Source organism: Copidosoma floridanum, unplaced genomic scaffold (genome assembly GCF_036245765.1).
Source record: "Copidosoma floridanum isolate Cflo_tuat_1 unplaced genomic scaffold, Cflo_Japanese_pri ptg000040l, whole genome shotgun sequence".
In the NCBI taxonomy this organism is placed as follows: domain Eukaryota; kingdom Metazoa; phylum Arthropoda; class Insecta; order Hymenoptera; family Encyrtidae; genus Copidosoma; species Copidosoma floridanum.
In genome coordinates this window covers 4,737,204-4,763,950 of record NW_028321917.1, presented here as the reverse complement: position 1 = coordinate 4,763,950, position 26,747 = coordinate 4,737,204, and the positions used below count along the sequence as shown (strand labels likewise).

General features: G+C 34.2%; 1 protein-coding gene across 1 annotated transcript; it reads left to right on the top strand.

Moving 5' to 3' along the window:
- Positions 1-550: 550 nt before the first annotated feature.
- On the top strand, positions 551-26,618 carry LOC149373133 (regulator of chromosome condensation-like). The gene is made up of 7 exons (XM_089597884.1): positions 551-819; positions 940-1,035; positions 24,780-24,900; positions 25,123-25,499; positions 25,604-25,967; positions 26,047-26,319; positions 26,401-26,618. The coding sequence occupies exons 2-7, from the start codon at positions 1,033-1,035 to the stop codon at positions 26,580-26,582; spliced, it is 1,320 nt and encodes a 439-aa protein (XP_089454010.1). The 5' UTR covers positions 551-819; positions 940-1,032; the 3' UTR covers positions 26,583-26,618.
- The last annotated feature ends 129 nt before the right edge of the window (positions 26,619-26,747 follow it).

The window sequence follows — 26,747 nt, the reverse complement described above, 5'->3', positions numbered from 1 at the left end:
GTATGTAGGAAAAACAACTGGACAAATGCTTATGATTATTACCATATGTGTTATACAAGATCAAGAACATAAAAGACAGCTTGGGTTACTAGAAGTAGTTTTGCAAAACCCACTGTTTAATTATAGAGAATTTTACCCCCATTTTAAGAATCAAAATTTTAATATTTGTATAACTAATGAAGGAAAAAATGCAAAGTCTGGCTACAATCATAAAAAGCCCTTAATGTCTTTACTTTAAGTTTATACAGGCGTTCGCACACTGACAAAAAAATTTCCCAAGAGGATTACCAAGAAAACCATATTATCAGTGTAACGGTTGATGATAACAAATTCATTTAGAAGCTTGTGAAAGTCTACAGCCATATATACTAAAGCTATAGTCGTATCGTGTTTTCGAGGCTGCATTCAGCAATGCTTTGTCTAGTTAAGTGTTAAATAATCATCAGTTGAAACAAATAACATGATATCGCTTTTCCCCAAACAGAAATTTTTTAGTAACTACATCACTCACCTGACAAAGCCACCAATTTGTTTGCTGTAGTCAGGTGATGAAATTTCATTTGGCTGCTCCTAGGCGACCAATCACCTATTAACAACGAACAATGACGTGGTGAATTGAGACAGTGATGTCGTGTTATTTTTCTCACACTCACGACAAATTTTAACTTGACTCCACCCCACGTGGCATTACTGTGGCAAGAGACCAGCTTTGGACTTCAGTGTTAGTACTGCCTCGCTCAGAGCAACTAAAATTTATTTGAACTACTTAGAAGTGTATTCGCAGCTCAACTTTGAAACTTCAAAAGGCATCTTTGAAGAGTAAGTGTAAACCAGTTTTTTTATTTTATTAACTATTAGTAATGCATATATGCCTTTTTTCTTTCCTTTATAAACTTAATTATTATTAAATGATCCTGTATTTTTTGTTTTGATTTACAGTGCAGCCGGAAAAAAAAGTTGGAAGAAAACGGCCCGCTAATGTCGAATTGCAGGATAAAACCAGAGCCGTAAAACGAGTTTTTATGCAGACTGATGGTAAGTACAGGTTATTATAATATTTAATTAATTTGATGTTCTAACTTTATTGAACAAAAGTCTTTTGCGTATTTTCAATAGTCCCAAATTTCTAAATGTTTTATCATTGGTTGGTATCTGAAGAATATGCTTCTAAATATTTAATAATTTGTTAGTGTCTAAAATTGAATAATTTAAAAACAAAATTTATATCAGTGTTAGAAGATTCACACTTGAATAAATTATCAAGTTACTGTTATCAAGTCACTGTACAAATAAATACCTTTTAGTACCTTAGGGGTTTTTTTTTCTTCAACATTCGGACGTTAAGTGCGCCCTCAATAGAAAAAATAGGCTTTTGCACCTGGTGAGCATCCAATAAAAGCAATCACAAGGACTCCCTCAGGGCTGGCGATATGTGCCACCAGGTACAAAAACTACCATTTCATTTTGCTTTTTCATAGAAAAAGCTTTGTTATACACAAAAATCACGTAATACCAGCGAAACTATGAGTCAGTATGTGTCTGTGTCTTATGGATCATAATTTTCTAGAGTAAGTTGCATTAAAAAGTGCCTTTAGCTTTAGTATTATTTCTATCAAATATGGGATTCAAATATATAGATAAGCTGTTGGTGAATACTATGTTAGTGAACTTCGCTAACTATGATTTATTTTAAGAGCTCCTAGAGAATGTAGTACAGTAGTAAGTCAGTTTGATATGAGAGTTTTTAAAAATTATTTCGAAAAAATTGAAATTTCTTACAATGTTTCAAGAAGATTGCTGTAAGGGAGAATGTAAAAGCACATATCGTCACGTTGTTGCTCAACACAAAATAAAAATTTAGCACATTCGTAATGAGTGTTTCAAAAAAAACCTATAATTAAAAGATGATTTTTTAAAATTACCAACGTCTGAAAACAGAATATTATACTTGTGAAACTTGTGCAAGGATAAGATTTTTTTTTAATTTTACTAATCTGTTTTTCAAAATTGATGTGTTTTCGAGACTGCACTTAGCAATGCTTTGTTTAGTTAAGTATGAATTAATCGTCAGTTAAAACAGATAACGAGACAACATGATATCGCTTTTTCCAAAATATTAATTAAAAGTAATTATGTCACTTATACTTTTAGGAAAATAGCATTTCTTCATATTTATTTTTATAAGTGATATACTATTCATATTAAAAAGTACTGGATGTAGTCAAAGTCTGCACTATAGAGCAATGGTGTACCTACTATAATTATTCTACAAGAGTAACTTACACCAGTACATTTTCCACGCATTAACATTATACTACCAGCTACTTCTTGATGTTTACAGTTCTTTAATGTATGCTAGATATATTTTTAGAAATCATTCAAAGTTATGTCAGAAGCACTTGCGCCCTTTATTTTTCTTTTACTTAATTTTAACGTACAACCGAACAAAGTAACTTTTCTGCATTTTGTATCATGTCAAAATTAAAAAGAATTATTTTTTTCTATCTATTATTCTGATTCTTTCTTCAAACTGATGATTGTATCAACAATTTCCTAATTTTAGATACCATACTAAACACTTAAGGATCTTAACTTTATAAAGTAATATAGTAATTCCAAAAATGACAGTTGAATTTAAGAGTGCAAACAAATCAAATAGTACCCAGCTCCAGATAATTTTAACAACGCTAACTAATTTTTTAAGTTAATTATTACTCTGATTTAACAAAATCGATACTTAAAATAATTCTTTCCAATAACCATATGCTGTATGTAAATCCATAGTTATTAATTAATTAGTTATCTTACATTATTAGTATATTACTCACCTAGGGAGGAAAAACAAAGAATGTCTCAGATTGCAGGCAATTGACGCCCGAGACGAAGCCGAGGGCGATAATCATGCGATCTAAGGAATTCTTTGTTTCCTCCCGTGGGTGGGTTGTAAGTATACGATTTTTCATCAATCCTGCGCCGAGAGACGGGATTTTCGTTCCGCGAAGTGGGACAAAAGTTCCTACTTTCAGCGCAGTATGATGAAAAAAATTTTAATTATTTCAAATATTAGCTTTTGAAACTATATTTTTTTAAACTCGTTTTCAAATTCCCCAGCTCTTCATAATTGTCGTCCAATTACAGAACGAATAAAAATGTTTCAGTTATGTGGCATTCGATCTTTAAGATGGGACTAATAATTACTTCCTAAGAAATACAGCAATTTAAAAATTACTAATGCATGAAGCTATTCTTTTGTAATTGCCTACTTTATCAAAAATATAGCATACAAAATACCTTTGTCCTAAAATGATTTTCAGATTAAATTCTGCACTACTCAAGACATTTAAACATCCAAATACGCCATGTGATTGACTAGTTTTGAGAAGCGAATTGATTGGGATATTTGGAGGTAATTAATATTTATTAACAAATAAACTTGCTGTCAAGCCGGTGTCTTAGTTCAACAACGTTTCATGTCTTTTTTCTTTATTTAACGGCTTTTAATAGTTTTGGTACAAATAAAGCTAAATCTTTTACTTCCACCACACACCACAACATTTCATATTTTTCATTAATGATTGTTTGCTATAGGCGTATTTACAATCACACGATCTTCCCCGCTCACCCCCCTTCTTCCCTTCGAGTCATTCGTTATTATTATCAGCATGGCATGGTTAAGGATTTGACTATCAGCTGCCTAGACCCACGATGCTATCACAGTGGTTAGAATATATGAAAAAAATCTTATAGGTTTTCGACATATTAACTTACTACTAGCGCCGCCCTAGCGGCTGGACAAAGAACCCAACTGAGCTGCCGGATGTGTTTTTAAAATTGAAACGGGATCAACTCAGAAAAAGGTATCTAATTTCAATCTGTGATTCAAAGAATTACGTAGATGATGGAAAAAAAAAATTTATTGAAGGAAAAAACGTTGTAATTGCTAATCATGTATAATTTTGTGGTGTAACCTTTAAGACTGTGAACAAAACCCAAATAATATCAACTGTTTCAAAATCCATACATTTGTTTGGGGCTTCTCACGTCATCATTATTCATTTAGCTAGAGAAATAAAATTTAAAAAATTAAAATTGTGTAATTAATATGCAGTAATAAAATTTTTCAAGTGCTATTTCGTAAAACTGTGTTGCCCCATATCGTGAATTTTCTAGACTTTTTTATCGTGTTCTTATAAATATTTTAAAGATTTTTCTAGAATAATATAACTTTCTAAAGTTAATAAGGTCAATTATCTATATAGAAACTATATAGAAAATATAGAATTAAAAAAAGCTCCCATTGAACAATTCAATTATGATTGTAATTTACCTTTTAAATAGTGGCATCATTTCACAACTTCATAGACCAGTACAATTAAATGTTAGGAGGTTCATTCAGACCGAAAAGTCCTAACGTTTTTCTTTTTTTCATCTCATCGTAATAGTGTTTTAAGTAATATATATTATTTGAAACAAAAGAGCTGGAAGTCAAATTAGTTATGAACAATTCAGAGCCTGAAATCGGACTTTCTTTACTTTTCATTAAACATTCAAAAAGTTATGGGTTGTACAAAAAAACGTTTTATCTAAAAGTTGTAGCCTACTTAGGTCTCTAAATTTAAAAAAATAAAGGATACGCTACAACCAATAAATAAGTTGCAAATTAAATAATAACACGAAATTCTGCGAAATTTTTTTTACTAAATATCTACTGTCGCAAGTTAGTTAGGATGACCAAACTTTACAAATGTTACTCTAAACATGTAAAAATAGCATTTCAAAAATCAAACCCATCCGCCCAATACTTCATAAACAATTCAATCTGCAATTAAAAAAAGGCAAAAAGTTGGATTGTTTATACAAGTTTTTTAGGCGATCTCCAATGACTGTCATTAAATTTACACAGTCAAATGATCATATATTTTGATAATCAGAAAAAATTATGTTTTTTTAAAAATAACCGTTTATTTCACTATGAGTACGGTTTTAGGCTTTATTAATAACGAAATAATTTATTTAAATATTTGAGTATTGATTAAAATTGTATTGCATAGCTAGAACTTCTCCGCAAATTTAATAAGAAAGTGCCCTACAAACAATACAAATAAAGTTACGGTTTACAAAAAAAATCACTGTGGCTTTTTATACTGACATTTAGACGTGGAACTTTACCATAGTGAGGTCGAAATGTTATACTTTTCAATGATGACACTTAAAACACTGTACGACTTTCTATTTTGTTGTTGCAATGAAATTAAGTACAGCGTTACTCCGTACCATGCTAGATTACGCAATAATCCATTATTTATTTCCATCTTATTTAGTTAATAGGACAGTTATTTTTTCTCTGATTATTTTTCTCCATCTTAATAAGTTTTTTTTTTTTCATACACATCGTGTAATTGTTGATTTTTTACTATGGACGAGTTAACTTAACCATATTGATTCCATTGAATTAACCCAATTACTTTTAATCTCTAACGTGATATGTCTTGCTAAGGAGGTTCAAAAAATAATATATACTGTTCCTAGCGTAACCTTTACACTATGAAAAACATAATCGTCAACAGAGAATAAGTTCTTTGTTTCGTCATTAGCAACAGTTTTTCTTGAAATTAAATTGAACTTTACGATTTTTTGTTCCATGCTAGTTTTGTCTTTGTTCTTGTGGTTGTCATAGTGTCACTTACTGTGACTACGGTTTACCATATTAAATCGTTTGTTTATGTGATATGAATTTGTTTACTCGAGGAAAAATAATTCAAGGTATTGTTAATTCTAACTGTCCGACGGCACGGTACGTTTACACCGTAGAGCCGGACACTGTTTTCCTTATTGTCAGATGTCACGGTAACATTACACCATACCTACTAACGAGGAGATCTACAGCGTTTAGGATAAATAAAAAACAAGTGGCTATATTTATGCAAAACACTGTGTCTTGCATGTAAAGCATGACGAATCCTTAAGGTACCAAAGCAAAAAAATTCATTTTAATAACAAAATCCTATTGAGTATTACTTTATTATCATATCCAACTGAGTATTAGTATCTAAATACTAACTTTAAATTCAAACTAAAAATTGCTTTTACAGCCATTTTAAAAGTTTTTTGATATTAAGTATCTTTATAACAATATTATAAGTGAAATTGTTCAGAACAAAAAATTGTATTTCAAGAAGATCTACAATTTTCATGTTAGATACTTGATCTAAAAATGTGCTGTTGGAAAGTTACATGGTGTAAAATGGTTTTTTGACTATTTTAAAACGATGTCCATCGATTTACTCGTTAATACGGCACTTAAGAAAACACTGACTGCAAAAAAAAGATTTATTTTCATGAGTCCTACAACTTTTGTACTTGACATTTTGTTGTAGAATTTGAATTTATTCTGTAAAAGGGCGAAAACGTTATTTTCGTTGTTTTGATGTATATTTTATTGTATAAAGTATCCACACTGCAATTTGCAGCAAAGTGCATGATACAAAAAAGTTGTATTACAACGAAATCTACATCTTCATGTTTGAACGCAAAAGTGTAAAATGAATGTGAAAAAAGTTATCGCCAAAAGACTGTTTTTTTGTCTCGGAGCTCTGCACTAAAAATTATTTAAAAGTTTTCTTTTAATGAAACTGATCTAAACCTAAACCTAAACCATTAGCTTAGGCATTCAAATCGAAGTAACGAATAAGATTGCAACTAATTTAGATCACAATTACTTGAGTTAATCAAAAAACTCGATGACGCTCACACATCCTACCACACAAACACTATTTGACCAAATCAGGTCACCCTAATACTAAGTTAAAAATTTTTTTTATACTAAAAATAGACAATTCATGAGTGGTTACACTATTTGCTTTAAAAAAATTACAAGGCACTCCCATAGAATGGTAGTGCAAACATGAAACATACGTAAAACATTGAGTATGTTGGATGCAAAAGGGAGTACTTGGTAAAGGGGGCCAAGCTGCGCTGGCAGGGTGCTCTTCTTCCTCACCCCTTTGAATGATACTCCTGAGCTTCCTTAACCTACTAGAACAGTTTTTGTATGCAGCGCTAGGATGACTTAGAATAAATGTGGCTCCGGAGGTGTTTTTGGCTTACGTCTCGGTAAAACTGCGCGTTTGACTTGCGCAATTACGCACCTAATCCTAAGGGCCTAAGACGATTGTTTGATGTTTATAGCCCTTTTGCTGTTGATAAATAATTATTTTGTGAGACGATTTTTGCTATTTAAATATAACAGAAGATGATAAATATATATTTATATTTATTTATTTATATTCATACCAGATAAGATTTTTTCTTTACCAAGTGAATGATGAAAATGAATTTAATTTCCTGATTTAACATAGAGATATAAGAATATCTCTACCTAATATCTAATATCTGTATGCGTTTTAACGATAATTAAGTAATTAATCTGTACCTATAAATTTGAATTTTCAACTATAATAATTTATAAAACAAATTTTATAAGCACTTAATCAAAATATTAAAGAAATTAAAAGAACAAAATACTGTAATAATTTATAGGACTTTTCCTAAATTAAGTTCAGAATGAGAGAAAATGAGAATAAATGAGTTCTTCCAATAGAAAAAGAAATAAAAAGTTTCTCCAAATTAAAAAAAAAAATTAAAAGAAACGTGGAAATTTTGAAAGTGAATTAAATAATAATGGTATCAGTGGTGGTAAACAAAACATTTATTATTTTATTATTTATTATTTATCATTTCACACAAGTTTAGAGTTAAATATGAAAGTTAAAAGAATTTATAAGGGGATTTAATACTCAGAAGACAATTTATACAATACGCAGGGCAAATTTACTCTACATGTTTACTTCTTAGTTTTATACGGTTGAGCAGTACGTTTTACCCAAGGGCAGAATTAACTATGTATACTGAGCGCGCGGTGGCTCAGTCGGCTAGGTCGTGGATTGACACGCGGGAGACCGTGGTTCGATTCCCGGCCAGTGCGACTTATCGGGCAAGTACCTCTGTGATTTTTCATATGTGCTTTTTCACCACGCAATGCTCCTTGAGGAGGGCTTAGGCGACCTCCTCGCAGCATAATTGCCTAATTTCCCCCTACCTCCCTCCCAGTAATTGCAGTCCTCCCATCCCTCTTCCCTTCCTTCTCCAAAGTGCTAAGTGCCCATAGTAGTGCCCTTATTAAAGGAGCCGGACGTAGAGCACTATAATATAAATAAAAAAAAACTATATATACTCAATATTCACACCACCCATGTAAGAAAAAATCTTATTCACGATATTTGTGTTGCACACAGCATAAAAAATACTTTTCATATTAATTTTTATCATATAAAGGCTTAACTATATTTCATTAACGTGTGAATAAATATCGTTTACATTAAATTATGAAATGTTAAATGGCATTACGTTAGAAAAATGTAAAATGTCCTACAAAAAGCCCGTTTATGTGGCTTATGTACACAACCGACGATATGTACGTAACTAACGTTTGTAAGATTGTATCGCATGATTCTGGACTTACCCGTACAGTACATTATGATCGTTTGATTCTATTCTATGAGGTTTTACAAAGAAACGAGGACAACAATTTTTCAGAACGAGTATTTAGTACTTCCACATTTCAAATCAACTTTTTAGTTTTATTAGTATCAGAACAACTGTGACTAATCATTTATCGCATATAGTGGAGTTTATTTTGCTGTAGTAGTCGCAACAAAGTTTTTGATTTGCTCACAAACTTTAATCCTACAGTTTTATCTTAATACTTTCTTTAAAGTCCTTTTACTTTAGAAGATAAAATTTAAAAAATTTTAAAACCAAAGTACAAGATCAAGAAATTCCCAGAAAAGTACTGACACGTACCAAATGCTGGGCATATCAGACTGATTCACCCTAGTAACAACAAGCCAACGCTAGTAAAGGATACCAATACGGGGAACGAGCTTATATAAGGCCCTGTGAGACACGAATCGGGGCACTCGAGCGTCTTTTAGGCAAGAGACCGAACGATAAGTAGAAAACACCGCGCGGAACACACACGCCTCTGCCTTCAAGAAGCTAATAAATAATTGACCAACGAGTTGAGTTCTTTTCGTGACGCACCTCCTTACCAGCTCCTTTATTCTACGTAACAGTACCGTGAAATCATAATTGTGTAAATTTGGAGAAGTTGCAAATCAAGCTAGATTAATATTTAATACTTTTCTTCTGATTTTTTTTTAAGTTAAGTCCATGACCCTATATTTTAAAGAATTCAATAGATTCTTTGTAAAAAAATACACAAGAACCATTTTTAATTTTTGAGATTAATCAAAGATTTTCGCAGATATAGTTGATTTTGTGACCACTGTCCATAAAAGTAGATGTTAAATTGGTGAATTTTTAGAAGTGATTTGCGAAAAAATTAAGTTGTTAACCCCAGTACTTTCTTATCGCAAATGAATTTGGTATACTTTATTGATATAATTTCAGAATTTCGGAGGTTTTGATCAACCTGATAAATCGCCCAAGCCACCTTAATTTAGTTAGGTTCATCAAAGAAAAAAAATAACCAAAAAATCGTAACTTTTTCTTGGTATGACAGTGGTTAAGTTTTGTATCATGTTGTCATGACAAACGTGTCTTTGCAAATATTACACACGTCTTTAAGTTATTCAATAAATAAATGATCGTCTAAATTACTGCACAATAAATATGTTTCTCGTGTAATGTTTCTAATGTTCAAAATTACATGACATCTGACTGTTTACAATACTTGGGCATAATTTCTTGACTGACAGTAGAACATGGCTTTTTTCATCAGATGCAATCATTAGAAATGACTGAACAAGTATGAATTATACTATTTGACGTACAATATGCAATATAAAGATGAATTCTAAATAATTATATTGGAAAATATAACTCAATTATAAAAAAAATTTTTGTATTTACTTTTCTTGCATAAAAAACGTGTGGGTGGTCAAATTTTCGGTAAATATATATACATGACTTACAAAGTAACTTTGTTTTATACACATTTCTTACAATGATAAAAATTACACTAAATTTCTACTAAATTTGAATGGAGAAACGGTATGACAAAATCTTTTTGATCATTTGGCAGCTCGTAAACTAATTAATCTATCATTTTTAATTTTTAGGGCTGCCATAAGACAAGACAATACGATATTTTTAGCATTTCATTATCGTTATCGACAAATACTCACAAATCAAGTCTTGCCTTGTTCTCGAGTTTTTCTTGTGCATGTGATCTTGATATTGTCTTTTCTTGTAAAAGATCTTGTTCAAAAAATCTTGATCTTGTCTTAAAATATCCATAGTTTTAATATTTTATAAATTAAAATTATAATAGATCAAAAAAGTACGCTACAGTAAGATAAATAAAAGGTATCGATAAATAAATAAATAAAGAATATAGTTCTAACATAAATTTAAAGATATATTTATTTTCATAAATATTTTAGATCTGACATATATATTGAAACATCGATTCTTATGAATGTAGTAACATTTTATATTTAGATGACTGGATTAATTGTGATATCAAATTAAATATTATTACACCTAATTGTTGGCATGTACGACTTTTCAATAGGCTGTATATATAGTATGTGAGACAGCGCCACAGGCAAGGTGATACTTGCGGGCCCTGTAGTTAGTACAGTGTAAGCCACCGTGCCTTCCACACCTCTCGTCGTTTCTAGATTCATTGTCTTTGTCTGATAAGTCGGTTGTAAGTCTGTAAAGTCTGTGAATTGTATCTGATGTGTTCTACGTCGGTCGGCAGTTTTTATTAAATAAACTTTTTGTTTATCTTGTAATACTAGTTTTTATTATTTCGCGCACCCCCTTTACTCACACCTCTACAGGTTACGGGGCCCAGCACGCTTCCACTGCGCGTGATCTTTGTTTTGTGTGGGCGAAAGTGATAAAAGGGAGGATGGCGGAAAGGGCTGAAACAGCAAGAGATGGACGGGAGAGTCCGATCGAGGAAGCGGCCGAGAGAGTGACCCCTGGTGACCAGACCGAGTCCGTTGTCGACCAGGCGTTGTCGACGCCGGTCGAGGAAAGGGGAGCAAATTTGGACGCCGGAACCGAGATCAGCGGTAGGTCAACACTTTGTCTTTTTCTTGAGTGATGCCTAGGTTGGACGCTACGACGTCAGGTAAAAAAGGGGATTTCTTGTGCATTCTGAGAAATGCGCGGGATTTCAAGAAACACGTGGCGTCGGTAGCGCAACACGCGCATGCAAGAGCGGGGCGGATCGAGAGGGGGACAACATAAGGCAGCTGAGGAAAGAGTTCGGTCTCTCTCTCTCCCTCTCGTGATGACGCGAGGCTTTTTGACTGAAGGCATATTACGAGGCCGTTTGTGTTTTGTTTTCGTGCTTTCTCGCGTCTCTTGTTCTTGTCGCCTCGACTGTTGTGTGCGCGTTACAATATAAATGTCTGAACTGGGAAAGTTTGAACGTGTGTCGGCAGAAAATTATATATGTCCTTTCCCGGTGTTTTTAATTGATTGAACTCTAGGCAATAAATATTCAAGGCGGTTTTCAGATTTAGTCAGAAAAGGCTGATATTTTAAAAGTTTACATTTTCTTTTAGACGAGCAAACTATCGATGCTCTGTCGAGAATATGTCGGGGAATTTCATCCCAAGTCAAGTCAGAGGGGCGACAACAAGCTGCTATCTTGTTGGTGGATAAAAGGGGAATAATGGCATGTGTCGGGCAAAGGGATATTTCCGCCAAAGGTGTGTAAACTAAATTATTTTCCGTGTGACTCGCACAGTCACGTTAGACTTGTGTTCGGTCGCGCGCGGCTGTGTGAGTGCCCAGCGTGCAATCGTGCTTTGTGTTCGAGCACGAGAACACACTTCGGGCCACGTTGACTAGATTCGGCTTGCGTTCGGTCGATTTCTAGTTGACTCCCTGAAAACAATGTCCGTCTTTTGTTTTAGATTACCTGATCGGTGACGATTACAAATACATCGTTGAATTCCTTTGTAAAAAGGGAGGCAAAGTGACGTTGCCAGAAAATCTATTCAGGGAAGACGGGGAATGCGAGGAACCTGCTCGTGATAAACCCGGGTTATTTGAAAAGTCGGTCGATGTGTTTAAAATGTCAGATGAGAAAAAGTCCGAAATGTCAGAAGTCCGAAACTTTGATGAGATAAATGTAGACAGTGAAAATCTTTGGCAGAAATTAGGCGGAAATGAGTCTGTACACGAAGCACCCCCCTCTTCCCCGTCGCGCACACCGGAAAATACCCAACTTAAAATAAAGAAAGTGCAAACCATTGAAAACAAATATAAATGGATAAACGTCAGCAAAACGAAGTTGCATATGGCAGATAAACAGAAAAATGAAAATTTTTCAGAAAACACCATGCTGGCCAGGTTCGACTCAATGTTGGCCGCGATTAGTCAGATGATCGAAAGGCAGGAGAAAGCAAACGAGGAGGCAAGGAAGGCAGAGGAAGAACGGGCAAGGAAGGCAGAGGAAGAAAGGCAGGAGGCTGAGAGAACAAGGGAGGAGATATTTATGGTCATGCGCAATTTTGACCAGAGGTTGTCCCGGTTGGGCGAGCGGGTGAACAGGGTCGAGTCATCCGAGGCCCAATCGTCAACCGGGGCACCCCTGCAGTCATCAACTCCTCGCAACGACAGAAGACGGGTGAGTCTGCAAGACAAATTGAAAATGTTCTTGAATGACACAAAAAATGAAAATTTGTCAAAAGGCAGCGCGGAACTTCTCGCGACAACCATCAGTCAAATACATAAATTCGGCCGTGATACTCAACACATATACAATTACCATCTGTCTAAAGATATGAAGTTCGAAGTTTTTCTCGATAAATTTAAGTCTGAACTCCGGTCTAAAGGATTATTATATGTCATTGATTCTTCGATTAAAAATACGGAATTTACTAACGAAGACATGATCAAAGAAGACAAATTAAAAGTCAGAGATATTTTATTAAATAGAGTAACAGAAAAATATCATTTAAGAACTTTTCATCTGCAAGATCCGGTTGTAATATTAGAAAGTCTGAAAGAACTTAAAAAGGGGGAGACGCCCCTTACAACGGCCGCGATTCGTAAAAAATTGCATGAAATTAAATTTTACAAAGGGAAAGAATCCGTTGCTAAATTCATAGAAAAATTTGAGGAACTGGTCAGAAATTATGAGACTGTAAGTACATCTGGTCCCTTTTCTGAAGAAGAAAAGCGAGATGCTTTTTATACTGCCGTAATCGGAGCGGTACCTAGCGTGCAGGTGACAGACTTCACGCTTAAAATGCAAAGCAGAGATGGAAAGGGTATGACATATGAAAACCTCATGTCATACATGTTAAAGGTCGAGTCAGAAGGCCTAGCAGAAGCCACTGGAGGTCGCCCCACGAGGGCAGCTTTGACTGCCTCTTGGCCCCAGGACCGTCTCCGTTGCTTCAACTGTGATGACTGGGACCACATGGCTGACAAGTGTCCGAAGGCAGGTACCGAACTCAAGAAGTGTTACACATGTGGCACGTTCGTGTATGACATCCCAGCTTACAAGAGAAGCAGCCCGAGATGTGGTGAGCAAAATAAGTCTGATTCATGGGATTTTAAAAGGCAGGGCCGTAGAAGTCGAGGGAATCGAGGTGGCCGTGGCAGTGGCCGAGGCCGCTCCAATTCCCGAAACTTTGGGCAGAAAAGGGACTCTAGCAACGTCAGGGACGAAAAAGATCCCAAAAGGCAGAAAGTTTCTGACCAGGGCCGGGAGACGAAGGGAAAACGAGATGCTTCAGGGTCAAATAAAGGTGAGTCTCTGACGTTGATCGAGCCTCCCAATACTCTGTTTTCAAGTTCTGCAGGTTGGGTAAATAATTCAGAATCGGATGGAGAAAATTAAATTAAATTTGTCGCTGATTCGGGAGCTACTGATCATTTTGCGAAGTCAGAAAAATTATTTACAAATATTGACAGAAACAAAATTGGTAAAATAAAATGTGCAAACTCAGACTCATCCGCAGACTTGAAAACGGAGGGAGTGGAAAATTTGCTGCTTAAAAATTGCAATAACGACGTTGAGTTGCAGGGAGTGGTGTGTGCTCGCGACTTGATCGGGAATTTATTGTCGCTTCGGAAATTTGCTGATATGGGCTTGTCAATCTATTTAGATGATAAGGAGATTAGTATTTTCGATCCTTATACGGAAAATGTCTGGATATCGGGAATATATGAAAAACCCTATTGGAAGGTTGAATTTGTTAAGTCGGACAACAAAAGAATGAAAGTCTTGACGGCTGAGTCAAAAGCACACACTATTCCTGAAAATTCAACTGCAGATATAAAATTAAATAATAAGTCGGAAAATTCAGAGAGCTCGGTCGGTAAGTTAAATAATGACAGTTTTGAAGATGTATTTTTAATAAATGACAGAAAATTTCATGAAGTCGGAAAAGTCCTGACCGAAGAAATAAAAGACATTCAAAGTCCGTTTAGCGAAAATTATAAAAAATTCAAAGATGACAACGGGGCCATGCTGTGGCATGTCAGACTGGGCCATGCTTCGTTGGGGTATCTAAGGGAACTGCAGAAAAACTATCTGGAAGTAAAAAGTCTGAAAGAAGCCATATTTGATGATGTGATTAACACTTGTGATGTGTGTTTAAGAACAAAATCCCAAAAACTGCCTTTCCCTTCGGTACGCGAACGAGCATCCCAACCTCTACAAATAATTCATTCAGATACATGGAAATCCCTTTAATGAAGCTGGCTCCGAATAAAAGGACAGACCTAAGTCAGATGAAAAGATTCGGCTGCATCGCGTATTTGAGAGTTCAGAGAAACACTGAAACTAAATTCCATGCAAAAGGGAAACGAGCAGTTATGGTAGGATACACGCCGACAGGGTATCGTCTGCTTTGTCCGGACGAAGGAAAGTTTTATGAAAGTCGGGACGTCAGATTTAACGAGCGTTTTGTATATGGAGACGTTTTTGGTAAAAATTCAATTAAAAACTGGGAAACTGTGACTGTAGATATTAAATTAGACGAGTGGTTTTTAAAATTCGAAAAGGAAAGAGAAGAGACAGTGTCATCGGAGGAAGCGCCCCCGGTGGTACAACGGAAAAGAGGAAGGCCGAAAAGGCTGATAGAAACAATGGAGGCCAACTTGGTCCAAGAAAGTCGTGTAAAAGACGTCAGCTTTGCGGGCTTAGCTCTCGGGGAAGAATTAACAAAAGACCTAATTTTTAAGAACGGTGATACTGAAACGTCAGGAAATAATGCCATTTATGCGGAAGATCTAGTTTACCACTCTTTGCTGGCAGAAATAAATAAAGATCCAGCTTCATATAAAGAAGCAATGAAGGCTGTGGATAAAGAAGGCTGGAATCAAGCCATCCAAGAAGAACTTGACTCAATGGCAAAGAATCAAGTTTGGAAGTTGGTAAACAGACCTGCAGGACTGGTAAATGGTAAACGTCCGAATATCATCGATTCTCGATGGGTTCTTAAGAAAAAGGTAGATGCTCAAGGATGTGAGAAACACAAAGCACGGCTGGTAATACGGGGTTTTAAAGATAAAAATGAGTATGATCTTACGGAGACTTACGCCCCGGTGTTAAGACTGACTTTAATAAGGACTGCTTTGGCTGTAATCAATAAATTAAATTTAGATACATGTCAGCTTGACGTTAAAACGGCATTTTTAAATGGTACTCTTGACGACGAGATATATATGGAGTTACCAGAAGGTTTGGTCTGTTCCGATCTGGAAAAACAAAGCAAGGTATGCAAGCTTCAGAGAGCCCTCTACGGCCTTAAAGTCAGTCCGAAAAAATGGCATGAAAGATTCTCTGAGGCAGCAACGAAAAAAGGTCTGAGATCTCATATCTTGGAACCTTGCCTGTTTACTTGGCATGAGGCAGACAAAATCCTGATTTTGGTTATCTATGTTGATGACATGCTTATAGCAAGTAATGATTCTGGCAAATTGAAGTCTGTGAAGGAAAGACTGCAAAGTGAGTTTGAAATGACTGACCTAGGAGAAGTTAAATCGTTTTTAGGCATTGAAGTCAGAAGAGACAGAGAAAACCAAGTTCTAACTTTAACCCAGACCAATTACATAAATAAGATACTTAAAAAGTTTGGGTTTGATGATTCTAAGCCAGTGAAAACTCCTATGGTCACAGGTCACGTGTTAAATCAACAAAGAAAACAAAGAGAGCAATCAGAAAGGCAGATTGACTTGAATGAGTCCAGATCGACTGAAAGCGTTCCCTACCGGGAGGCTGTTGGGAGCTTATTATATGCTGCCAATACTGTACGTCCGGATATAAGCTATGCAGTGAATGTGCTGAGTAGGTATCAAATAAGTCCGACTAACGAAGACTGGAATATGGTTAAAAGAGTGTTTCGGTATCTGGCAGGGACCAAATCTTATGGTCTAAGATATTGTGGAAGGCAGCAAGGGCTGGAAGCATTCTCCGATGCCAGTTTTGGCGACTGTAAAGGGTCTCTAACCACAAGCGGTTACGTAATTAAAATCTTTGGAGACTCAGTGGCATGGAGAACTCACAAACAAACGTATGTGTCTTTGTCAACATGTCAGGCAGAGTATGTGTCGCTGAGTGAAGCATGTAGAGAACTGATGGCAGTTGATAATTCGATTAAAATCATACTGAATAATACTTTGTGTCCGGCAGATCTATGGTGCGACAATAAGGCACCTGAGCAAAATGCTAAAATTATAGGCAGTGGTAAATTAAGACATTTGACAGAAATTCATGAGCATTATGTTAAAGAATGTGTAAATTATGGTAGAGTAAACGTCAGATGGCTGAATACTAAAGAACAGATGGCCGATATATTCACAAAACCTCTACCGATCGAGCTCCATGAAAAATTTGCTAGCAGAATCGCGAACAGCTTTTGCGACTCTGACTGGTAACTAATAAGTTGTCTCTGTTTCAGATAGGCGATAAAGGAGCCATGGATTACTTGGATGCATTCCCAGAGCCGTGGAGCCGAGTCAAGAACACACATTTATTTGTCTATTTATCCATTTTAAATTACAATTTTTGTCTAATATACTTAGCTATCTTAAGTCGGGAGGAAGTGTTGGCATGTACGACTTTTCAATAGGCTGTATATATAGTATGTGAGACAGCGCCACAGGCAAGGTGATACTTGCGGGCCCTGTAGTTAGTACAGTGTAAGCCACCGTGCCTTCCACACCTCTCGTCGTTTCTAGATTCATTGTCTTTGTCTGATAAGTCGGTTGTAAGTCTGTAAAGTCTGTGAATTGTATCTGTTGTGTTCTACGTCGGTCGGCAGTTTTTATCAAATAAACTTTTTGTTTATCTTGTAATACTAGTTTTTATTATTTCGCGCACCCCCTTTACTCACACCTCTACACTAATAATTTATTGAAATTTTTAAAGTAACGACAAAATATATTTTTATATTGGAGAAATTTTAGTTTTGTTATTAGTTTCCTACAACGGTACCTTGCTAATTTTTTGTTTAAATTCGCTTTTTATCCAGGAGATACACCGTATGACTCGAATAGAAACATAGCTTAAAGAACATCGTTTTACTGTGACAATATCAGAGGCTGCATAAAACAGCCGCTCAACTGAAACTGAACTTGGCATGATGGCAAGAAAATCTCTGGCCATCTTTGATAAAATAGGAATTCACTCTCGTTTCACTTCTTTTCACTTCTTTTCACTATTGTAACATAGGATTTTTCGCGGGAACCCTGAGCCTGTCACAGTAGTTATTAATTTCGATTTTCCAATTTCACTGTTATCTATTTTAACAGAGTACACTGACCTTAAATCTAAGTAGTTATTTTTCGGTTCGTTTGTTGCAGTATAATTTTGAATAAAATTTTTCGTATACACATTATAATAGTCCTTTTTGTAAATGGTTTCAGATTTTTGTAAAGCTACTTTTTTTAACTTTTTACTCCACGCAGTTTCATCGAAACCCTTATACTTATGACACTTTTCCAAAATTAAACAAACAATATACATCCAGTTACATTTGCGAAAATGCTTAGCTAACTTATCCAAACCAGATTGGAAATTATCGCAGTTGCCTGCTGAAAGTATTATAAATAAGATACTAAGTCCTATAAGAAATCCCAATCAGAATTGCTTAAGTGATACTCTTGAAATTCTACAACATTTATAAGAATCATATTTACAGCTAATTTTAGGTGTAGCGCAGTGTCGATGAGATCGCTTGTGCTATTCCATGTATAGCTCTAACATCTAAAGTCGGTTTAACGTATTTTATGTTTAAATCTCTGCATTAATTTTTTCATTGCATGTTCAAGGTTTTATTCCGACGAATTTTTTTGATCAAACATCTTAATTCACAAATAATATTTTTGGAATTTTTTTTTACATTTATGTTCTCTTCATCATTACTTAAATCATTAATATTCACATCAGACTCTTTCACTTCAAAAATGTTCAGTATAGAAGATTTTGTTGGACAATCTGGACAATAAAAAGCACTGCCTTTTATCATAAACGTTTTGCCAGACAGGTATATATCATTACTCTTTAGTTTATTTGTAGAGTAAATTTTTTCGATTTTAATAATTTGTTTTTTTTTGTAAATCCAACGTTATCTAGTGGCTTGTTTGTGATAAAAAAAAATTAAACAGTTAAGCTGCTCGATTATTATGTTATCGGTGAATTTTTTGTGCTGCAATATTTAAAAAGCTTTTGAGTCTATAAAAATATTTTGTAAATGCTGCTATAAACTAATACTTACTTGTGCCCATGGTCTATTTGCACTATTTATGTCATTTTTAAATTTTTCTAATTTATTTTCGAAGCAAAACGCTAAAATGTCCGATAAAGGGCAATTTATGTATTCGACATCGTCAGCTATAGTAGCATCAAACTGCACATGTTAGAAGTTATAACTTCTTGCCCAAAAATTTTAGCGATGGGTTTAACAAAAATTTTTGAATACATTCTTACGTGATTTAAGTATTTGTCATACAATTCGTGACAGTTGAAGATTCTAGTTGAAACAAGTAGTAATAAAAAAGTTTTATAAAGCTCGATTGGTAAGAGATCTTTTAACACAACCGATCCACAATACATAAAAAGAAAATCTGAATTCACACGCATTCCACGTTCCTCGTTCACCTAAAGAACACGTAGCTCTCTGGAATTCGCGAGGTACCTGGGGCTACCAATATTACAAAAGTGGCCAGATAATCTTAATATTATTTCACGATCTAGTTTGTTTTTTTCTCGAGTCCCAAGTTTCTAATAATTTTTTCGTGACTCCAATACGACAGAGATACATGAAGTCCAAGACAAAATGGTAAATCATGTCGACTTGAGAAATTGTTTTCAATGGAGAAATACCTATATAATTTTAACGGTCCGGCTTGTCATGAAATTATTTATCTGTCCTAAGGGGTTTTTCTAAATAAGGAATTATAACTTTTTTTTTATAGTAAATACCTCTTTCAATACAGTGCTCGCAACTCGAACAATCACAATGGTTTTTAATACATTTAATTAAAGATCTAGCCGGACGGTAACAGACAAAACACATGATGACAACTTAAAAATGCTTTATTTATCTCATTTCAGTTAGTAAGTTCATCGCATAATATTTCCGTGAATTTTAAAAAATGTGATCCAATTGACTTAGGTTTTCCGAAATTTTATTGTACAGCTATAGGAAATGGATACTCTGCATACAATAGGTCAGAATTCTTTTGAACTGGATTTGAATAACGGCATAGTATGCCATTTCTGACATATCATTCTTGTTTGACATATCAAATTTGAAAATTTCTATTTTGCTTTGCTTCTTTTTTCTTAAGCAAGGTCTTATGCGAAAGAGGTAGTAAAGGTAAAAGCTATTTAATTCGCTTAATAAAAGTCTATCTGAGTGGGTAGAGAATTGTATTTCAATGCTAAATTCCTTAGAACTTTTGCAATCTTACAATCCGAATTTTGTGAAAGGTTTACTTGATTATGATTATTTAGTCCTTCATTAGAATTATTCTCAATTTTTGACAGCATTATCATTTGGTTCTTTAATTGGAAAGAGAGGCCTCGTAGCCTTCTAAGCAAGGGAGTCAAAGTTAGAGTGCCAGGTCTCTCTTCTAGCTGCAACATAAAACCTCGGTTTTAGGGCGGCATATGAATCTTCGCTGTCCTTGTTTATGATACCGATGTCCCAGAGAAAGAGACAGGTAGTCGCTTCAAGTCACATATTGTGATTCTCCCATGTAGTGCTAGCGTTAGGCTTGGTGACTGCGGCGCGGGCGACGGTACGGGATGTGCTGCGTAGCAAGCTCCCAGAAAATTACCTACTTAATGCGCGAGTGCGCTTGATATTTATGAGCGCCTAATTTTAAACTTACATTGTAACAAACAAACAAAAATGAGTCTATTTTTATGTAGTTATATGACCGATGGTCACAATACATGTAACCGTATACTAAGAAGACTTCGCCCATCGATTTTCTTTCTTGTTTTTAAAAACTTAACTCTGCCGATTTCTCAAATTTTTAAACATCATGGCATTAATAAAATAAACTTAAGACCAGCTCTTTATACAAAAAATACCAATATTATTTTAAAGATCGCTTATCACACCGGCATTACCTGGTTACGTGACATACAACTATCTCACTTAAAAATATTGGGTGATGAAGTTGCTACAGTTCAAGTAACCTGTATTTTTTTTTAACAATTCCTAGTTGATGAAGAAGAAGCCAACTTAAAATCCGAGTTGAAAAAGCAGTTAACTCAGATTTGGCTTCGAAAAGTAGTCAATTCAGGTTCGGGTTAAAACAAAGATTTTTCAAAAATCCAATGTTTCAGAAACATAATATAGTATGTTACTATAATAGAGCGTACTATACTTATTAAATTATGTGCTTTACAAGCCTGGTGTGATAAGACGGAATTCTATGATTAGACTGTAGATATAATTTATTTTAAATGTTGTTGAAAAAAATTCTAAACTAATTTTTTTTTTATTTTTAAACGTCATTTTAAATGAACAATTGATTCCAACTACAAGCGATACTTTTTTATGAACTTGAGTATAAAAAGTTGTTATAGTTTTTAATTTTTTCCTAATCAGTAAACACATTAATTCTATGTAAACACGGCGTACTATTTTATAACATCTATAAAAACGGAAATATTCTTGTACAAAAGTAATAAGGTATATTATACACCACAACTTTATATTTTTGAAAGGATATTTACGTATACGTACGTTCACATACAACATTGGTCATATTTATTTTACATTTTCTCTCCCTGCTCTTATGATCATAGTAGAATAGTTTTTTAGTACCTAGTTTTGTAATGTTAATTAAATTATTACTTGGAAGATATTCCATTAAACGTAATCAAGAATGAATAGTCTCGTATAGAGACCACGATAAAATTTTTTGTGATTCGATTCGAAAAAATTGTCTGGCAAAATGTTTTGAAATTTTGTGAGGTGATTTAACTAGAATTTAAGTGTGATTCCTGCAAGTTTCATACATACATAAACTATTTGGATTCTGCAATACGTCAATTTTACGATGTTAATGTAAGATTTAAAAAAAAAGTTTCTAAATGTTTCTACGTCTTACTTGATAATTAAGTTTCACAGATTAAAATTATTTCCTTTTACTAAATTTAAAGTAATAATTTTTAAATGTATAAGACTTGGAATAAGTATTATGCATTATTAATAAATAGTTTCCAGTCATTTGAATATGTACGTTAAACATATTAATCATTAGTATTAAGATTCTATTGAAAATGTGAAATCTTACTCGTAAAAAACAGATACTTTGTATGAGTTATTTACATCTGTAAAAATGTTTACAAAAAACGTTAAGTCTATTAAAAAAATGAAGAAGACACTGTAATAACAGTCGTTAATAGACCAGACATCTGATAACAGAGTTTTCGGTTTTTTCTATTTTATAAATATTTTTCAATGTCACATGTTTTAATCAATCATTTACTAATAAAACTTTTTCTTTCTATTGAATGTGATTGATTTTTCAAATTTTAATTACTTTAGGAACAATTTGAGTAAATAAGTAAGAGCTTGACCCATATGAAGTACTTTTTGTTTGTTTGTTTGTTGATAACAGTTATTAGTTTTTTTTTTTTTTACGTCTTTTAATGTAACATCCAGAAATGACTTCCTTACTATACTAATATTTTTGAAATAGTGGTGTACTATCGGGTCTTTGTCTTCTAATTTAAACTCATTTTTCTTTAATTCACTGAAATCTACTGAAACATCCTTTTTCGTAAACAGCTGCCATCGTTTTGCCCGATTGAGCACCCCGATCAGTGTAAATGTAGGGTACAGTTATATAACTTGTAAGCAAAAAAGCGAACTCTAAAAAACAATATTCAGTTTAGCATTTCTTTCTTCGTTATGTAACAATGGTTTTCGTCATTTTACTGTCTCCTGCTTTTATGTGAGAACACATATCAAATTTATTTTAATCCCTAACCGTCTCTTATGGAAGATTTACTTATTTTATCTTAAGGAAAAGTCAAGGTACTTCAGAAGATATTTCTATTTAACATTATGGCTTACAATTTTTATTGTTCTTGAACTAATTATTTCAAAGCGTAAAAGTGACAATATCTACTGAAAATAAGCTATAGTCTCAAAGTAAATAATACATTATTCATCAAGTTGTACATGAAGAATACCTTGCATATTGTAACAAATGTCTGAATACCAAAAAATCCTAAAGAAAATTAGTCAAAAAGTGAAAAGTGGTATAATTTAGATCATTAATTGTCAAGATTTCGTGTACATTGTCTAGCCATTTGCAGACAATCGAAAATTTATTAGATGTAGTAGTAGGTACATACACAACACGGTGATGGTTGCTCGTAGCTGTTATCGATACTACGTAGAAATGACATATCTGCTGTAGCCTAAAATTAAGATAGAAAAGTTCAACCAATGTTGACGTTTAAAATAAAAACAAAAACTTAAATAAATTTGATATGCTCTGTTGATTCTGTGCTCAGGCTCTACCTCATGCTGCACAAATGTAGGGATTGGCACTGAACAACCACATCCTAAAAAAGTAAAAGAGAAATGTCCACAGCGTACTTTTTCTAACGTTTCCAGACGGTAGGGCCATCCTATATACGGCTTCTTATAAAACTGTATGGATTGTGAAAGGACTCCATATTTTTAAAGATCAATTACAAATCATAGTTTTTATTAATAATCAGCACTATCGTATTCTACACCCGGTATATAATTTTATTGATAAAAATTTCTGTTATACTTTCGATCAAAACACAAAGAAATTTAAAAATATTTTCTGCACACCCCCGCCGAAAGTGCTTCATGCCTGACCTGCTTCAAAACAGATAATCAGCTCTTTTGGTGAGGGTAGACAGAAAAATAGTATACGCACCACGTTCGGAGGTTAAGAAATAACCTAGATTTTTCTATTTAAACATACACATATCAAATGTACTAGCCAAAAATTACAAAAAAACTCGCCTTATTGTGTGCTCTAATACCCTGTCGCACACGGGATTCTACCCAGACCCAAGACTAGTTTACGTTTTATTGGTTTTATCAATATCTAATCAAAAGTTTTTGTGCACTATGACTTATAATATACATAATACATGATATCTTAAATGACGTAGTGAAAATACCTTATTGGGTGTAAATACCTGATTTCAATTGTAATACAATACTTACATATCAGTGTGCCTGTTACAACATATTACACTTAAGTTCTTTATCCTACATATGCTGTGATCACTTTGGCTAGTTGAATAAAAATAAAAATAGTACCAACCACAAGATAAATTGTTAGTGACTGATTAAATAACACGGAATTTTACAAATCTTTGTACTCAACTTGCTTCAAATTTTCAAATAATTCCTGTGTGCCTTAAAATTGTTAAATTATATGACGTTCTGTTGGAACTATTTATTCTACTTTTTAAGGTTTTCCTAGATAAAATAAACTTTAAGCATAACTCTACAGAACAATAAAAAAAAACGATATACGAAAAACTCGGATATTTGCAATACCGTTTGCCTAAGAAATTATAAAGAAATTCAAACACATAGGTGTAATTCTACTTGATTTAATCCCGTAATTTTCACTCGGATTGAAAATAATTAACATAACTTAAAACAAGAATTTTTTAAAATTGTTGAGAATACAATCTATTTGAGGGAAAAAATAAAAAATGCATGTGGTGAGCCATGAATATTAAATTTTCATTCAGATTTTCTAACAAGGAATTTTATTTTACGATTCATACAACGAATTTTATTGTACACATGAGAAGAAACGAAAAGTCTAGACAAACAAATACTTAAACATATTTACAAATTATGTGGTAAGGAATTATACTCACCCTATATTTGCAACTCAACAACGATAATCTCCCACGTTCTTCAAAATTGTAATTGTTTTTTGTATTTTTCACACTTACATTGATATAAGACAGTATTGTGCCTTAAAAGAGCTTACAATCAGTATAAAAAATTACGAGTAGATTACAGTTGCTCTTTAAAAAATTATGTTATAAGTTTATTGTCATCGTTCAACTGGCTCAATGACATAGCTTCGAAAGGTCTTTCGCAATTGTGTAAACTTCTGTATTCACTAGATAATTTATTTTTTAAACCTATTACCATACACATATGCTACTTTTGTTGCTTTATTATTCATTCAAGTATAAATAAATAACCCTTCGTTTATCTATTTCTCAACAGTGCCACCGAAAAAAAAAAGTCACACTTAAACGAAAGTCTTCAGTACCGCAAGACAAGTCAGCCATACCCGTAAAACGGGCTAGGACTTGTAAAAAAAAGCAAGAAATATTGGAGATTGAGGGTACGTGAATTCTAGTTTTTTGCACATTTTGAACCATATCGCAGGGTTTTTTTGTGGTTGCCATAATATCGTAGATGCAGTTTTTCACACAATTTTCTAGATCGAACTAATGTAAAAAGTTACAAGTTAATCAAACATTATAAGCCCATAAATCTGTCCCGTGAAATTAATGACGAACAAAAATCTAGTACTCCCCAGATAATGATAATTCACATTTTGTAGATCCAGTAGCTAAAGAGATCCGCCGACAAGGGAGCACTTGTGGTGCGACACTTACATGCGGCCAAGGGGACACTGGCCAGCTGGGACTAGGAGAGCAAGTCCTAGAAAAAACAAGATTCACGGAAGTCTCGCAATTAACAGATGTAATTTCCATAGCTGGAGGAGGCATGCATAACATAATCCTCACCAAAGATGGTTGCGTTGCAACTTTTGGTTGTAACGACGAAGGGGCATTGGGGAAAGACACTACAGAGTGTGGAGAAGCTACCCCGGGATTTGTAGAGTTACCTGCGCGGGCTATACAAGTAACCGCGGGTGATTCCCATAGTGCCGCTCTCCTTGAAGATGGGAGGGTTTATTGTTGGGGAGCATTTCGGGTAAGAGAAAGCTTGTTAATTTATAATGAAAAAAACTAAGAATTAATAATTTAGGTAGCAGTAATAAGCATTTTAATAAATTGTCACATGATTTCACTTTGTAGGATTCGCATGGAACATTAGGGCTGGTGACTAGAAAAAAAGAAGAGACTCCGATTAACATACTTCCAAAAAAAAAATTTCTGAAAATATCATCTGGGTCGGACCATATCGTGCTACTCGATAACACTGGGACAGTGTTCACATTGGAATGTGCTGAGCAGGGCCAGCTCGGCAGAGTTTCAATAAGAAAAGTGGACCGACACACTAGAAGAGGAAAGGACCAACTCCTCACCCCAGAGAAAGTCTACTTTCACATAAAAAAGAATATCGTTATTAAAAATATTTGGGCTGGTAGTTTTTCCACGTTTGCTGAAGCAGGAAATGGCGACCTGTACGTTTGCGGACTCAACAATTATAACCAGATCGGTATGTTAGTTTTTATAAGAAAATTTTTAAAATAAATGTTTGACCTGATTCGAATAACTTATTTTTCATTTGATTTTAGGTCTCAAAGGATGTGATAGAACCTTACACCCTAAGGTTTCGAACACATTCAGCAGACACAGATGGATGCAAATCAGCTCAGGTCAGCATCACACTGTTGCTGTGAACGATAAAGGACGAGTTTATACAATCGGGCGTAAGGAATACGGAAGATTAGGCCTTGGGAGCCTATGCGAGGATGCTCAGGAGCTGATGCCAGTGCCCAAGCTGGAAAACTTAAAGTGTATTGACGTGGCAGCTGGTACTGCACAGTCGTTTGCCGTCACAAATACTGGTAAGTCTAATTATAGTATGCGAAATAAAAATTAATGTCTACAATATACGATAACGAATTAATCTCGACAATTTTTTTCAGGAACACTCTATGCCTGGGGCATGGGCTCGGAAGGTCAGTTAGGAACTGGTAAAGAGGAAGATATATACGAGCCTGAATTAATTAATTCAAAACACGTCAAAGATGCATTCGTCCTCCAGGTATCTGGAGGAGGGCAGCACACGATTGTTTTAGTAAAAAAACCACATTCTTCGTTAATATAATGGTATGCTGCCCTCCATCTGATGCCTGAAGAAACTTGTTACACTAGAATATGTATAACAATGAATTTAAGTTTTCTGTTAGTAATAGTGTAAGATTTCAGTGATTAGTCACATCGAGGTGTTAAGTTATGATTTTATTATGTTTTATTGTTTTAAATATATCTG

What these genes read in the sequence shown, in the direction of transcription:
- LOC149373133 (XM_089597884.1), top strand. An exon ending in AGAAATATTGGAGATTGAGG is followed by an intron (nt 24,901 to 25,122) that starts GTACGTGAATTC and finishes CACATTTTGTAG; the next exon opens with ATCCAGTAGCTAAAGAGATC. An exon ending in CAACAATTATAACCAGATCG is followed by an intron (nt 25,968 to 26,046) that starts GTATGTTAGTTT and finishes ATTTGATTTTAG; the next exon opens with GTCTCAAAGGATGTGATAGA.